Source organism: Loxodonta africana, chromosome 2 (assembly GCF_030014295.1).
Source record: "Loxodonta africana isolate mLoxAfr1 chromosome 2, mLoxAfr1.hap2, whole genome shotgun sequence".
Classification (NCBI taxonomy): Eukaryota; Metazoa; Chordata; class Mammalia; order Proboscidea; family Elephantidae; genus Loxodonta; species Loxodonta africana.
Window position 1 is genome coordinate 68,826,046 of NC_087343.1, and position 15,810 is coordinate 68,841,855.

The 15,810-nt window shown below is 37.3% G+C and overlaps 1 protein-coding gene across 4 annotated transcripts in view; it reads left to right on the forward strand.

The window, feature by feature from the left end:
* Nucleotides 1-15,810, forward strand: part of RNF180 (ring finger protein 180) — a 306,365-nt gene that overhangs the window by 250,558 nt on the left and 39,997 nt on the right. For all 4 annotated transcript variants that reach the window (XM_064272421.1, XM_064272434.1, XM_064272424.1 and 1 more), the window contains one exon: nt 6,718-6,843. In XM_064272421.1, coding sequence (XP_064128491.1) covers nt 6,718-6,843 — 126 coding nt within the window. The remainder of the gene's footprint in view (nt 1-6,717; nt 6,844-15,810) is intronic.

Here is a 15,810-nt window from a genome sequence, read left to right on the forward strand (position 1 = left end):
AAAAACAGAGACACCAGAGAGATGTTTACCTGTGTTTTATTGACTATGCAACGGCATTTGATAGTGTGGATCATAACAAATTACAGATAACACTGCGAAGAATGGGAATTTCAGAAGATTTAATTGTGCTTATGAGGATCCTGTACTTAGACCAAGAGGCAGTCATTTTAACAGAACAAGGAGAAACTGCATGGTTTAAAATTAGAAAAGATGTGCAGCAGGGTTGTGACCTTTCACCATACTTTTTCAGTCTTTATGCCAAATAATCCAAGAAGCTGGACAATATGAAGAAAAACGTGGCATTAGGATCGGGGGACGATTCACTGAGAACCTTTGATATGCAGATGGCACCACCTTGCTTGCTGAAAGTGAAGAGGACTTGAAGCACTTACTGATGAAAATCAAAGACCAGTGCCTTCAGTGAGGATTACAACCTCAACATAAAGAAAACAGAAATCCTCACAACTGGACCAATAAGCAAAATCATGGTAAATGGAGAAAATATTGAAGTTGTAAAAAACTTATTTTTCTTGGAGCCACATCAACACCCATGGAAGTAGCAATCAAGAAATCAAAAGATGTGTTGCATTGGGCAAATAAATCTGTTGCAGAAAACCTCTTTTGTTTTAAAAAGCAAAGATGTCACTTTGAGAACTAAGGTGTACCTGACCCAAGCCATCGTGTTTTCAATGGCTTCATATGCATGTGATAGCTGGACAGTGAATAAGGAAGACTGAAGAATTTATGCCTTTGAATTATGGTGTTGGTGAGCAATATTGAGTATACCATGGACTGCCAAAAGAATGAACAAATCTCTCTTGGAAGAATTACAGCCAGAATGCTCTTCAGAAACAAGGATGGTGAGACTTTATCTCACATACTTTGGACGTGTTATCAGGAGAGACCAGTTCCTGGAGATGGATATCCTGCAGACTTAACCTTCACACTTGGTAGAATAGAGGGTCAGTGGAAAAGAGGAAGACCCTAAATGAGATGGATTGACACAGTGGCTGCAACAATGGGCTCAAGCATAACAACGATTGTGAGAATGGTGCAGGACCAGGCAGTGTTTTGTTCAGTTGTACATAGGGTTGTTATGAGTCAAAACTGACTTGATGGCACCTAACAACAACATGGGGAAAAATTAAATTATGTAGGGAGCATTAAAAGAAGATGGAAGGAATATATAGAGACCCTGTACCAAAAATAATTGGTCATTGTTCAGTCATCTCAGAAGGTAGCATGTGATCAAAAATTGCTGGTACTAAAGGAAGAAGTTAAAGCTGTACTGAAGACGCTGGAAAAAAACCAGGCTCCAGCAATCGATGGAATACCGATTGAAATACTTCAACAAACAGATGGAACGCTGCAAGTGCTTACTCATCTGCATCAAGAAATGTGAAAGACAAGCTACCTGGCCAGCTGACTGGAAGAGATCCGTATTCATGCCCATTCCAAAGAGAAGTGATCAAACAGAATGTGAAGATTATCAAACGATATCATTAATACCATATGCTAGCAAAATTTTCCTAAAAATAATTCAAAAACAGTTGTAGCCATACATCAACAGGGACCTACCAGAATTCAAGCCAGATTCAGAAGAGGCTGTGGAACAAGATATGCTGATGTCAGGTGCATTTGACCAAAAGCAGAGAATGCCAGAAAGATGTTTACCTGTGTTTTATCAGCTGAGTGAAGGGCTTTGACCGTGTGGATCATAACAAATTACAGATAATGTGACAAAGAATGGGAATTCCAAAACACTTAACTGTGTTCATGCAGAACCGGTATATGGATCAAAAAGCAGTTGTTTGAACAGAACAAGGGGATACTGAGTAGTTTAAAATAAAAAAAGGTATGTGCCAGGTTTATATCCTTTTACCTTTCTTATTCAACCTTTTTGCTGAAAAAAACCCAAGAAGCTGAACTGTATAAGGAATGTCAAGTCAGGATTGGAGGAGGATTTATTGACAGCCTTTGATATGCAGATGACACATCCTTGCTCGCACTTACTGATGATGAAAGATTACAGTTTTCAGCATAGATTACATGTGAACATAAAGAAAACTAAAATCCTTACAAATGGGCCAATAAACAGCATGATGATAAACGGCAGTGAAATTGAAGATGTTAAGGATTTCGTTCTACTTGGTCAGCAATCATTGCCCATAGAAGCAGCAGTCAAGAAATCAAAGGATATATTACAATGAGAATATCCGCTGCAAAAGACCTCTTTAAAATGTTAAAAAGCAAAGATGTCACTTTGATAACTAAAGTGTGCCTGACCTAAGCCATGGTCTTTTCAGCGGCCTTGTGTGCATGTGAAAGTGGACATTGAAAAAGAAAGAGCGAAGGAGAATTGATGTATTTGTGATATTAGCAACAAATATTGAATATACTGTAGACTGCCAGAAGAACAAACAAAATCTGTCTTAAAAAAAGTACAACCAGAATGCTCCATAGACGCAAGGATGGTGAGACTTTGTTTTGCTTACTTTGGACAGGTCATCGAGAAAGACCAATCACTAGAAAAAGACAAGATGTCTGGTAAAGCAGAGGGTTAGTGAAAATGAGGGAAAACTTTCATGAGTTGGATTGATATGGTGGCTACAACAATAGGCTCAAAAATATAAAAGATGTGAGGATTGCACAGGACCAGGCAATGTTTCATTCTTTTATGCATAAGGTCACCACGTATTGGAACTGACTTGAGGGCAACTAACAGCATCGCCTTTTCAGCAATACTACTGGGATAACTGGATATTTATGTGCTCATAGATGCATTAACTCAAAATGGATCAATGACCTAAACATAAGAACTAAAACTATAAAACTCTCAGGAAAAAAAAAATTGGTGTAAATTTTGGTGACTTTGGATCAGCCAATGGCTTCTTAGATATGATACCTAAAGCATCAGCAACAAAAGAAGAAAAAATAGATTTGACTTCATCAAAAGTGAAAAGTTACATTTCAAAAGACACCATTAAGAAAGTGAAAAAATGAGACAGAATGAAAGAAAATATTTGCAAATCATATGCTAATTTTTTTGTTGTTGTTGTATGCCCTCTAGTTGATTTCGACTCATAGCAACCCTATATGACAGAGTAGCACTGCCCCATAGGCTGTAATCTTTACAGGGAGCCCTGGTGGTGTAGTGGTTAAGCATTCAGCTGTTAACCAAGAAGTCAACACTTCAAATCTACCAGCTACTCCTTGGAAACCCTATGGGGCAGTTCTACTCTGTCTTATAGGGTTACTGTGAGTTGGAATTGACTCAGAAGCAAGAAATTTTTTTTTTTTCAATATTTACAGGAGCAGGTCTTCAGGTCTTTTCTCCTGTGAAGCAGCTGGTGGGTTCAAACCACCAACCTTTTGGTTAGTAGCTGAGCTCTTAACCATTGCACCACCAGGGATCCTTCATACATTGCTAGGGAAAAAAAAAAACCCATAACCACCGAGTAGATTCCAACTCATAGTGACCCTATAGGAAAGAGCAGAATTGTCCCATGAGGTTTCCAAGGCTATAATCTTTACAGAGAAGGAGCCCTAAGTGGTTAAGCATTTGGCTGCTAACTGAAAGGTTGGCAGTTCAAACCCACCAGTGGTCCCATAAAGATTACAGCCTTGGAAACCCTGTGGGGCAGTTCTTTTCTGTCCTGTAGGATCACTAGGAGTCAGAATTGACTCAACAGCAATGGATTTTTTGTTTTCGGTATCTTTACAGAAGCCGACTACCACATCTTCACAGAAGCCAACTGCCACATCTTTCTCCCACGGAAGAGCTGGCCCCTTATACATTTCTAGGAGTGTAAAATGGTACAGTCTCTTTGGAAACAGTAAATAAGTTTTGGACACAGCAGACTCCAAGCCTGCTTGTGGGTTTGGAAAGGTCCCCATGTGTCACCAGATTAACTAGAGATGCAAAGGACCTTAATACAGGCATGGCTCTACTGGGGATAGGTGAGGGCTCTCCTGTTCATTGACTGACAGCCTGACCACATCCTTTCAGACCAGGTACTCCCAAGTCAGCACCCTGACAGTGTGTCTGCACACTGCATGCTGTACAACAGGATTTGCAGACCACCTCCATCAGCAGACCAAGTGAGGGGAAAGGCCATGACTTTTTACCATGCAGTGAGGCAAGGTGAACTCAGCCAAAGAGGTAATAGTCTGTTGATAGGGAAGACATCATCTTTTCTTGGATTGACTTTCAGATCAAATACAGTACTTCTCCCATCATGGACTGACTCTGGAGGACCCTCTTGCAGGTAGTCTTACTGTAAACCGAGGGAAGTGGCAGATTTCTCCTAGGATAAAGCATTAAAAAAAAAAAAATGACCATAACAACTTATTCCTTATTCTGGTATAAAAATTATATTGAATTATAATATGGGGATATTGTCGTACCAAATACTAAATGAAATTATTGCATTAAAATGCATGAATTTCTAACTATAGGTTACCTAGCTAATAAAATAGGGACTCCTAACATATTAACATCTGTTAAGCATAAATTACATTTTACAATGACTCATATATTATAAAATCCATAATTCCATTTTGACAAAATGTCACAAAAAGATTTTTTTTTTGTCCCTGTCACATATGCCTTTGTCATCTAGGCTGCATATTCAACTGGACAATGGGACTTCTCAAACTATATTTTAACCTTGAACAGTTTACTAGCAAATTCTATGAAAATTAGGTTTATATTTACTCACAGAGGATCCATAGATAAATATTTGTCAGTATCAGATGAGATATTCCTGGTTGGCTTCTCCTTTCCACCATTCAGAGCTCCTCTTGGCCCCAAACCCCATTAAGGCATGCAATTACCAGTAGACCTTGCAGTCACCCCAGGATGGGGACCTGCCAGGTCTGAATAGCTGGCTCTGGGACTTAAAAAGTTCTATCTATACATTACTGGTATTTTTTGTAATTTTCTATTGAATGCAAGCTATAACAGGAGATTCAAGTTTTTCTCTGGCTTGTGTTGTTCCCCTTATAAAAAAGCATTTCTGGGTGCCACACAAAAGTACAAAATATGTTGCAGCAAAATGAATGTTAGGATCCTCCCATGTGAAACATTCTTGCCCTTCTTGGAGAGGGACAAGTAAACTCCATCCTGGAGATAGTTCTGGGAGAACGTTTGGGTTTTGGTTGATATATAGTAAAAAAATGGGATCAAATACCAAATATATTAGCCAGGCTTTCTAGATTCCTGTGCAAAGGAAGGTTCTACGCTTATTGGTGGTACAGTGGTGAAGCGTTCAGCTGCTAACCAAAGGGTTGGCAGTTTGAATCAACCAGCCACTCCTGTAGGGTTGCTGTAAGTCAAAATTGACTCAGCAGCAACGGGTTTGGTTTGGACTATGCCTATGTCATAGTTTTAACTTCTGCACTTAGCGCAGTGTCTAAACTTTGTGAATCAGTTTTCACTTTGAATTACTTAGAAAAGAATCAATCCAAGGCAGTGATTACAAAAAATAAAGAAAATTTAATGCAGGTGGCTTGAGCAGAAGCTCAAAGCCTGAAGTAGGATGGAAACTGAGGTAAAGCTATAGGTGGTAATTGTGGAATGAAAGTTAAGCGGGGTCGATTGATAAAAAGCCTAGTCTACTTCCCAGGTTAGTAATAACTCTGCACTGACTTCTCAGAAAATAACATCTCCACTAAACAGGCCTACTTAGATCATACTTTGCTTTCCAAGGCTCATACAGAGACTTTCTGCTACAGATAGTCCCTGATTTACAACATATTCAAGTTACAATGAACCACACTTACGACCATCCTTTCTTTTGTTATTGTTGTTCATCTTATCATTAATAATAAGTTGCAGAATATAATTTGCTGATGTTATTCTCAGATGTTCAATTTTATGACTTACTGTTCAAAACACTGCCAAATTTATAAAGATACTCATAAAAAAAAAAAAAAAGAGAGACTAATAATGGAAACTAAAAAAAAAAAATGAGGCATTCAACTTACATCAGAACTGACTTAAAACAGTGTCATCAGAACAGAACCCCATCATAAGTCAGGGACTACCTATATTTAAGGTGACTATCATGTGTTATTGAGGTTTTAGTTTAGTAGGATCATGTGTTACTGATGTGTATATACTTCAAATGAATTTTTTTTTCCTCTTTAACTCTTTAGGAAAGAAGAGTTAATTCTTCTGAAAGGTTGAGACATTTTTCAGCTTTCTCCGGTCATCAGCATTATGCTTAGTAGATGCTCAGTCTATCACATGTAGAATGAAATGAAAGATTATGAAGTAAAGTGTTCTAATAGGGGTTTCTCCTTATCACCTTAACTCCTGAGCCCTGAGTGCACTCTAGATATTCTCTTCCTACACCAAAACACTTTATTCCCCTTTTTTGTGTACTTGTTTATTTCCATCTTTTAGTCTGTAGTCTTCTTGAGAGCAGGGACTGTGTCTTATTCAGAATTGCATCCTCCACACCTGGCATAGCATCTAGCATAGGAGCAGCATACGCATGTTTAATGTGGAGATGTGTCAAACTTGCATCAACGATGAATTTGGTGAAGTTATGTCCGCTTGTGTCAAAAAACGTTGAATCTACTTTTGTTTTCACTGTCTTAAAGAGATTTGAGTTTATTCAAAATACTATACCAATCATTTGTCATGTCCTTGCCAGAACAACCCATTTGACTCAAGTAAATGCTGTAAAATACAATTTTGTTTTATTTTAGAACTGAACAATGCCACAAAAACATTCTTTACTAAAGAATATTTGAAAATAAAACAAAGCTTTCAGAAATCCAGCACTGCAAAATGGCCGCTACCAAGCTGCAGAAAAGCCTTCCATCTTTTCGGAGGTAAGGAAACTAATGCAAAACAAAACAAAAGTCTGGTGACTTTGTCCAAGGTCCCTTCTTAAAGCACTTTTCCTCCTGCCTTGGGAATGTTAGTGGAAAAATATTTCCGTATTGATCAATTTTATGTAAGGATTTTGTTGAGTATCTCCTTGCTGAAAGCTACATTGTGTATATGAAGAAAATAAATACTATACAAAAGCAGCAAATTTGAGAGAAACTCATGATTAAATTGACTTTACCTTGCTGTCAATAAGTTTAATATGTATATAATACAGTCAGCTAAAAAATGTATTTGACAAAGGCCCTACTATTCTTTATAAAGATTCTTAATAATTGATTATCTAAGCCAAAACTATTAGTTTTATTATTTTACAGTTGTCCTACAAGTTTAAGACAAGTGCAAAGTGGCAGAGCCTTGGTGTAGAGGGCATCTCAGAGGTATGCAGTGGACTGGGAATACCAATTTCTGGATTTAGGTCTAACTAGTTTTTAGTTATCTAACCTTAAGGATATCATAGAAACCTTTTCTTTTGCTTCTGTTTTCTGATCTATAAAATGGGAATAATTACATCTGCCCCAGATAATAGGATTGTTATAAGGATCAGATGAACTAATCAGAAAGCACATTCTAGATTATAACTAATTCTACTACATAGATATAAGGAATTATTTAAGAAATAGCTTGAGAATTTCTTAGTATATAATGATTATCATACAATATTGACAAAATATAATTTCATCTGTTAGAAAACCATGGTATGTCATAGCATAAACCACTGTATAGTTGTGGTATTTAGCCCTTAGGATATTATGGGATCTACTAGGAAAAGTTCAGAGGTGGGAAACCGTCATCTTTAGGAAACAAGAGATTTTATATAAGGAGACTGGGAAGAGGAATATAGCGGTGACATAGACCAAAAAGAAATGAAAGCAGAGTCTATATGGTTCAAGAAAAAAATTAATTGATTTGCCAAATTCCTGAAGTTTGAAGAGAGTACTTTTAGGACAAATATAAGCAAGTACTACTTTATACAGTAGTTTGAATGACAAAAGTAATTTAAGGACAATATATAAGCACATGATGCTTTTTAAAATGGATATTAATTGTGGAAATTAATTACACAGAGATGTTATGGTCTTTAAAAGATTCCCTTGTACTCTATCTCCTATCCCACACTCAGATGTTAAAAGAATGAAGTACCTTTCCCATTACCCCACACTTTGTCTTTTTATATTCTGAGGTAATACTGAAAATATGAACAGTTGCTTATTTGTGATTTTATATTTCTTGACCTCCCTATAGGAGTTCCACTGAACTTAATATTTTTAAAAGTGTTTATAAAAGAGGATCAAAGTAGCATTATTACACCCTCTTAACCCTTTTTCTCTAACCATTCTGTCAGCCTTGCTTTTAAGTACATGTATGACAGAAAGATCTGGATAAGGGAAGCTGGGAATACATATGGTATGGATTTACCTAGTAAGTTTAGTGTGGTGGAAGACAAAAAGTCCTGCAGTGATACAACAAAATGCAAAAATTGTGCTAGATAAACTATTTCTACATCAGTGTTTTTCAAATTATTTTGATTACAACTCACAATAAGAAAAACATTTTATCAAAGGATGGAAAAAATATATCAAGCAAATGAAAATCAAAAAAGCACAGGAGTGGCAATATTAATCTCTGACAAAATAGACTTTAAAGCAAAATCCACCACAAAGGATGAGGAAGGACACTATATAATCATTAAAGAGTCACAAAAAAAAATTACTTTTTGTTTTACACCAGGAGGACATAACCATAATAAATATTTACTCACCCAACAACAGGGCTCCAAAATACATTAAAAAAAACTCTAACAGCATTGAAAAGGGAAATAGCTCCACAATAATAGTAGGAGACTTCACACCACAGGACATGGAGAAAGAAGCTCAATAAAGACATGGAAGATTTAAAGGCCACAGTCAACCAACTTGATTTCTTAGATGTAAACAGAACACTCCACTGAACAGCAGCCAAGTATACTTTCTCTTCCAATGCACATTGAACATTCTTCAGAATTGACCACATATTAGGCCACGAAGCAACTCTTAACAGAATCCAAAACATCAAAATATTACAAAGCATTTTTTCTGACCATAAAGCCATAAAAGTAGAAATCAATAACAGAAAAAGTAAGGAAAAAAAATCAAATACATGAAAATTGAATGACTCCTTGCTTAAAAACTACTGGGTCATAGAAGAAATTAAGAACAGAATAAAGAAATTCACAGAATCAAATGAGAATGAAAACACATCCTACCAGAACCTTTAGGACACAGGAAAAGCAGTGCTCAGAGATCAATTTATAGCAATAAATGTACACATCCAAAAATAAGAAGGGGCCAAAATCAAAACGTTAACCCTACAACTCAAACAAATAGAGAGCAGCAAAAGGAGCTGTTGGGCACCAGAAGAAAGCAAACAGTAAAAATGAGAGCAGAATTAAATGAAATGGACAGAGTTAAAAAGACCAAAACCTGGCTCTTTGAAAAGATCAACAAAAATCTTTAAACCATTGGCCAAACTGACAAAAGAAAAATAGGAGGGGAAGTAAATAACACGAATAAAAAATGATATGGGTGATATCACAACAGACCCAACTGAAATTAAAAGGATCATAATAGAATCCTATGAAAAATTGTAATCCAACAAACTTGAAAACCTAGAGGAAATGGACAAATTTCTAGAAACATACTACCTACCTAAACTAATACAAACAGAGGTAGAACAATTAAACAAATCAAAAGAAGAGATTAAAAAGTTAATATGAAAAATCCCAACAACAAAAAGCCTTGGCCCTGACAGCTTCACTAGAGAATTCTACCAAACTTTCAGAGAAGAGTTAACACCACTACTGTGAAAGGTATTTCAGAGCATAGAAAAGGTCTCATTCTATGAAGCCAATATAACCCTGATACCAAAACCAGGTAAAGACACCACAGTAAAAAAATTACAGACCAAATCCCTCATGAACATAGGCGTAAAAATCATCAACAAAATTCTAGCCAATAGAATTCAACAAAATATCAAAAAAATAATTCACGATGACCAAGTGAGATTCATACAGGTATGCAGGGATGGTTCAATATTAGAAAAACCATCAATGCAATCCATCATATAAATAAAACAAAACACAAGAACCACGTGATCTTATCAATTGATGCAGAAAAGGCATTTGACAAAAGTCCAACACCCATTCATGAAAAAAAAAAGGAGGCGGAACCAAGATGGTGGAATAGACAGATGCTTCTGGCGAGCCCTCTTTACAACAAAGACCCAAAAAAACAAGTGAAACAAGTATATTTGTGACAAGCTGGGAGCCCTGAGAATCAAAGGCAAGCTTAGACAACGAACTGAGGGGCAGGCGGAGGAAGAGACCATTCAGAAGTGGAGAGAAGTTACCGGACCTGAATCGCGGGGAGCCCTCAGGCACCATTCCTGGAGCGGCGGCAGCAGGGTGGTACTAGCGTTCGGCTGCAGTTTCCTCAGGGAGAAGCAGCCAGCCACGCAGCCTGCTCACACCTCCGGAACCTGAGGAGAACGGCACTCTCAGCAAAAGCTAAGTACTTGCATATATTTTGCCGTGCCCCCTGCTACCCCCAAGCCAGCTTCAGTGGCTGAATCCCTGGGCCTGAGATAAACCCTGGTGAGTGCCTAGAGCTGTCCTCCCAGCATTGGGGAAGGCAAAATTTGTAACTGGGGGAAAAGATAATTTGCTAGCTCCATTAACTGGGGGAGCTCAGGACAGAAGCGGCTCCTGTCCAGGCATAAACCATTCGTGGACCTTGAGCACCTTTCCCTTCTGCATGGACCTGTGTGGGCCTATTTCGGAAGAATAGGCCCTTGTTGGCAAACTCCAACCACTTCACCTGTGCGGTGGAGAGGTGGGTGTTTGACATTTGACATTGCTTTGCCTATCAAACAAGGTCCTCACCTACCCACATCACGGACCTAAGGACTTGTAGCTCCGCTCAGGTCACCCAGCCACCCGCGACAGGGGTCCAAAGATAACTGGTACCTCCCAGTCCTTACAACCCAAAACTTTGGATGCCCATGGTCCCTCTGCAGGACCTACCCACCAGCATGCTCTAGGGAACAGAGATGCATTTTCCTCAGAGACGCTTGGGGGTCGGTTCTCAGCACCCTGCCTTGTTCAGAGCACGACCCCCTGCTGCAATCAGATCCCAGTATATATGCCAATCACCCCTGCCCTCTAAGACTGTAGGACAGAGCCTGTACCACACACTTGATGATCAGCTACCTGGAAACCTGAGTTGAATTCATACAAGAAAACTGAATGGACTCTAGATTGATATACCTGATAACAGCTCTAGCCAGCTGGGGACAGGACACCAGAGCTCCAAAGGTAGAAATAATCAAGCTAGCTCACTCAGGCAACACATAGGGGTGTACCAAAACAAAACAAAGCAAGCAGCTACAACACAGTAAGCAACCATAAACTAGTACAGTAACTTACAGATGGCCCGGAGACAACAGTCAATATCAAGTCACGTAAAGAAACAGACCACAATCACCTCAACAGGCTCTCAAAACAAAGAATCCAGGGATCTCCTCGATGAAAGTGCATTCCTGGAATTACCAGAGGCAGAATACAAAAGTTTAATATACAGAATCCTTCAAGACATAAGGAAGGAAATGAGGCAATACACAGAACAAGCCAAGGAACACACAGATAAAGCAACTGAAGAAATTAGAACGATTATTAAGGAACATAATGAAAGTTTAATAAGCTGGAAAAATCCATAGACAGACAACAATCAGAAATTCAGAAGATTAACGATAAAATTACAGAAGTAGACAACTCAATAGAAAGAGGGGCAGAATCGAGCAAGTAGAAGCTAGAATTTCTGAACTTGAAGATAAATCACTTGGCACTAATATATTTGAAGAAAAATCAGATAAAAGAATTAAAAAAAATGAAGAAACCTTAAGAATCATGTGGGACTCTATCAAAAGAAATAACCTCAAGTGATTGGAGTACCAGAACGGGGGGGATAACAGAAAATACACAGAAAATTGTTGAGGATTTGTTGGCGGAAAACTTCCCTGATATTGTGAGAGATGACAAGATATCTACCCAAGATGCTCATTGAACTCCACATAAAGTAGATGTTAAAAGGAAGTCACCAAGACATATTATAATCAAACTTCCCAAAACCAAAGATAAAGAGAGAATTATAAGCTCAGCGAGGGATAAATGAAAAGTCACCTACAAAGGAGAGCAATAAGAATAAGCTCAGACTACTCGGCAGAAACCATACAGGCAAGAAGGCAATGGGATGACACATTTAAAAAACTGAAGGAAAAAAATTCCCTACCAAGAATCATATATCCATCAAAACTGTCTCTTAACTATGAAGGTGAAATTAAGGTATTTGCAGATGAACACCAGTTTACACAATTCGTAAAAACCAAACCAAAACACAAGAAATACTAAAGGGAGTTCTTTCATTAGAAAATCAATAATATGAGGTATTGACCCAAGACTACAACATTGGGCAGAGCAACCAGAAGTCAACCCAGACAGGGAAATCCAAAAAAACAAAACTAGATTATATATAAAAAAAAAATGCCCAAAACAGGGTAACAGGATTGTTATTATATAAAAGAAGACAACATTAAAATAATAAAGAGGGACTAAGAAATGTAATCATACACCTTCCATATGGAGAGGAAGATATGGCAACACAAAGAAATAAAAGTTAGCTTTAAATTTAGAAAAATAGGGGTAAATAATAAGGTAACCACAAAGGAGACAAACTATCCTACTCATCAAAATAAAATACAAGGGAAAATACAGACTCAGCAGAAACAAAATCAACAACAACAAATCTGAGGAAAGGACAATATATAAAGATAATCTCAGCACATAAAATTAAGTGGGAAAAAGAAACTGTCAACAACACCCAAAAAAAGACATCAAAATGATAGCACTAAATTGATACCTATCCATAATTACCCTGAACGTCAATGGACTAAATGCAGCAATAAAGAGACAGAGAGTGGCAGAATGGATTAAAAAACAAGATCCGTCTATATGCTGCCTACAAGAGACATACCTTAGACTTAGAGACACAAACAAACTAAAAATCAAAGGATGGAAAAAAATGTATCAAGCAAACAATCAAAAAAGAGCAGGAGTGGCAATATTAATTTCTGACAAAATAGACTTTAAAGTTAAATCCATCATAAAGGATAAGGAAGGACACTATATAATGATTAAAGAGACAATACACCAAGAACATATAACCATATTAAATAATTATGCACCCAGTGACAGGGCTGCAAGATACATAAACTCTATCAGCATTGAAAAGTGAGATAGACAGCTCCATAATAATAGTAGGAGACTTCAACACACCACTGTTGGTGAAGGACAGGACATCCAGAAAGAGGCTCAATAAGGACACAGAAGATCTAAACGCCACAATCAACCAACTTGACCTTGTAGACATATACAGAACAATCTACCCAACAGCAACCAAGTATACTTTCTTTTCTAGTGCACATGGAACATTCTCTAGAATAGGCCACACATTAGGTCATAAACCAAGCCTTAGCAGAATCCAAAACACTGAAATATTATAAAGCATCTTCTTTGACCATAAGGCCATAAAAGTAGAAATCAATAACAGGAAAAGGAATCAAACACTTGGAAACTGAACAATATCTTGCTCAAAAAAGACTGGATTATAGAAGACATCAAGGATGGAATAAAGAAATTCAGAGAATCCAATGAGAATGAAAACACTTCCTATCAGAACCTTTGGGACACAGCAAAAGCGGTGCTCAGAGGCCAATTTAGATCAATAAATGCACACATACAAAAAGAAGAAAGGGCCAAAATCAAAGAATTATCCCTACAACTTAAACAAATAGAGAGCAACAAAAGAAACCCACAGGCAAGAGAAGAAAGTGAATAATAAAAATTAGAGCTGAACTAAATGAAATAGAAAACAGGAAAACAATTGAAAGAATTAACAAGACCAAAAGCTGGTTTTTTGAAAAAAAAAAAATTGATAAACCACTGGCCAAACTGACAAAAGAAAAACAGGAGAGGAAGCAAATAACCTGAATAAGAAATGAGAGGGGCGATACAACAGACCCAACTGAAATTAAAAGAGTCATATCAGATTACTATGAAAAAGTATACTCAAACAAGTTTGAAAACCTAGAAGAAATGGATGAATTCCTAGAAACACACTACCTTCCTAAACTAACACAGAGGTAGAACAACTAAATAGACCCATAACAAAAGAAGAGATTCAAAAGGTAATCAAAAAACTCCCAACAAAAAAAAAAGCCCTAGTCCAGACAGCTTCACTGCAGAGTTCTACCAAACTTTCAGAGAAGAGTTAACACCACTACTACTAAAGGACTTCAGAGCATAGAAAAGAACGGAATACTAACAAACTTATCCTATGAAGCCACCATATCCCTGATACCAAAACCAAGTAAAGACACCACAAGAAAAGAAAATTATAGACCTATATCCTTCATGAATGTAGATGCAAAAATCCTCAACAAAATTCTAGCCAACAGAATTCAACAACATATCAAAAAAATAATTCACCTTGACCAAGTGGGATTCATACCAGGTATGCATGGATGGTTCAACATTAGAAAAACAATGTAATCTACCACATAAATAAAACAGAAGACAAGAATCACATGATTTTATCAATTGATGCAGAAAAGGCATTTGACAAAGTTCAACACTCATGATAAAAACTCTCAGCAAAATAGGAATAGAAGGAAAATTCCTCAACATAATAAAGGGCATTTATACAAAGCCAAGAGCCAAAGTTACCCTAAATGGGGAGAGTCTGAAAATATTCCCATTGAGATCGGGAACCAGACAAGGCTGCCTTTATCACCACTCTTATTCAACATTGTGCTGGAGGGCCTAGCCAGAGCAATTAGGCTAGATAAAAAAATAAAGGGCATCCATATTGGCAAGGAAGAAGTAAAAGTATCTCTATTTGCAGATGACATGATCTTATATACAGAAAACCCTAAGGAATCCTTCAGAGAACTACTGAAACTAATAGAAGAGTTCAGCAGAGTATCGGGATACAAGATAAACATACAAAAACCAGTTGGATTCCTCTACGCCAACAAAAAGAACATCGAAGAGGAAATCACCAAATCAATGCCATTTACAGTAACTCCCAAGAAGGTAAAATACTTAGGAATAAAACTTACCAGAGATGTAAAAGACTTATACAAAGAAAACTACAGTACACTTCTGCAAGAAACCAAAAGAGACTTACATAAGTGGAAGAACATACCTTGCTCCTGGATAGGAAGACTTAACATTATAAAAATGTCCGTTCTACCAAAAGCAATCTATACATTTAGTGCAAATCCGATCCAAATCCCAAGGACATTCTTTAATGAGATGGAGAAACAAATCACCAACTTCATATGGAAGGGAAAGAGGCCCCAGATAAATAAGACATTACTGAAAAAGAAGAACAAAGTGGGAGGCCTTACTTTACCTGATTTTAGAACCTATTATACCGCCACAGTAGTCAAACAGCCTGGTACTGGTACGACAACAGATACATGAACCAATGGAACAGAATTGAGAATCCAGACATAAATCCGTCCACATATGAGCAGCTGATATTTGACAAAGGCCCCAAAACAGTTAAATGGGGAAAAGACAGTCTTTTTAACAAATGGTGCTGGCATAACTGGATATCCATCTGCAAAAAAATGAAACAAGACCCACACCTCACTCCATGCACAAAAACTAACTCAGAATGGATCAAAGACCTAAATATAAAATGTAAAACGATAAAGACCATAGAAGAAAAAATAGGGACAATGTTAGGAGCCCTAATGCATGGCATAAACAGTATACAAAACATTATAAAGAATGTAGAAGAAAAACTAGA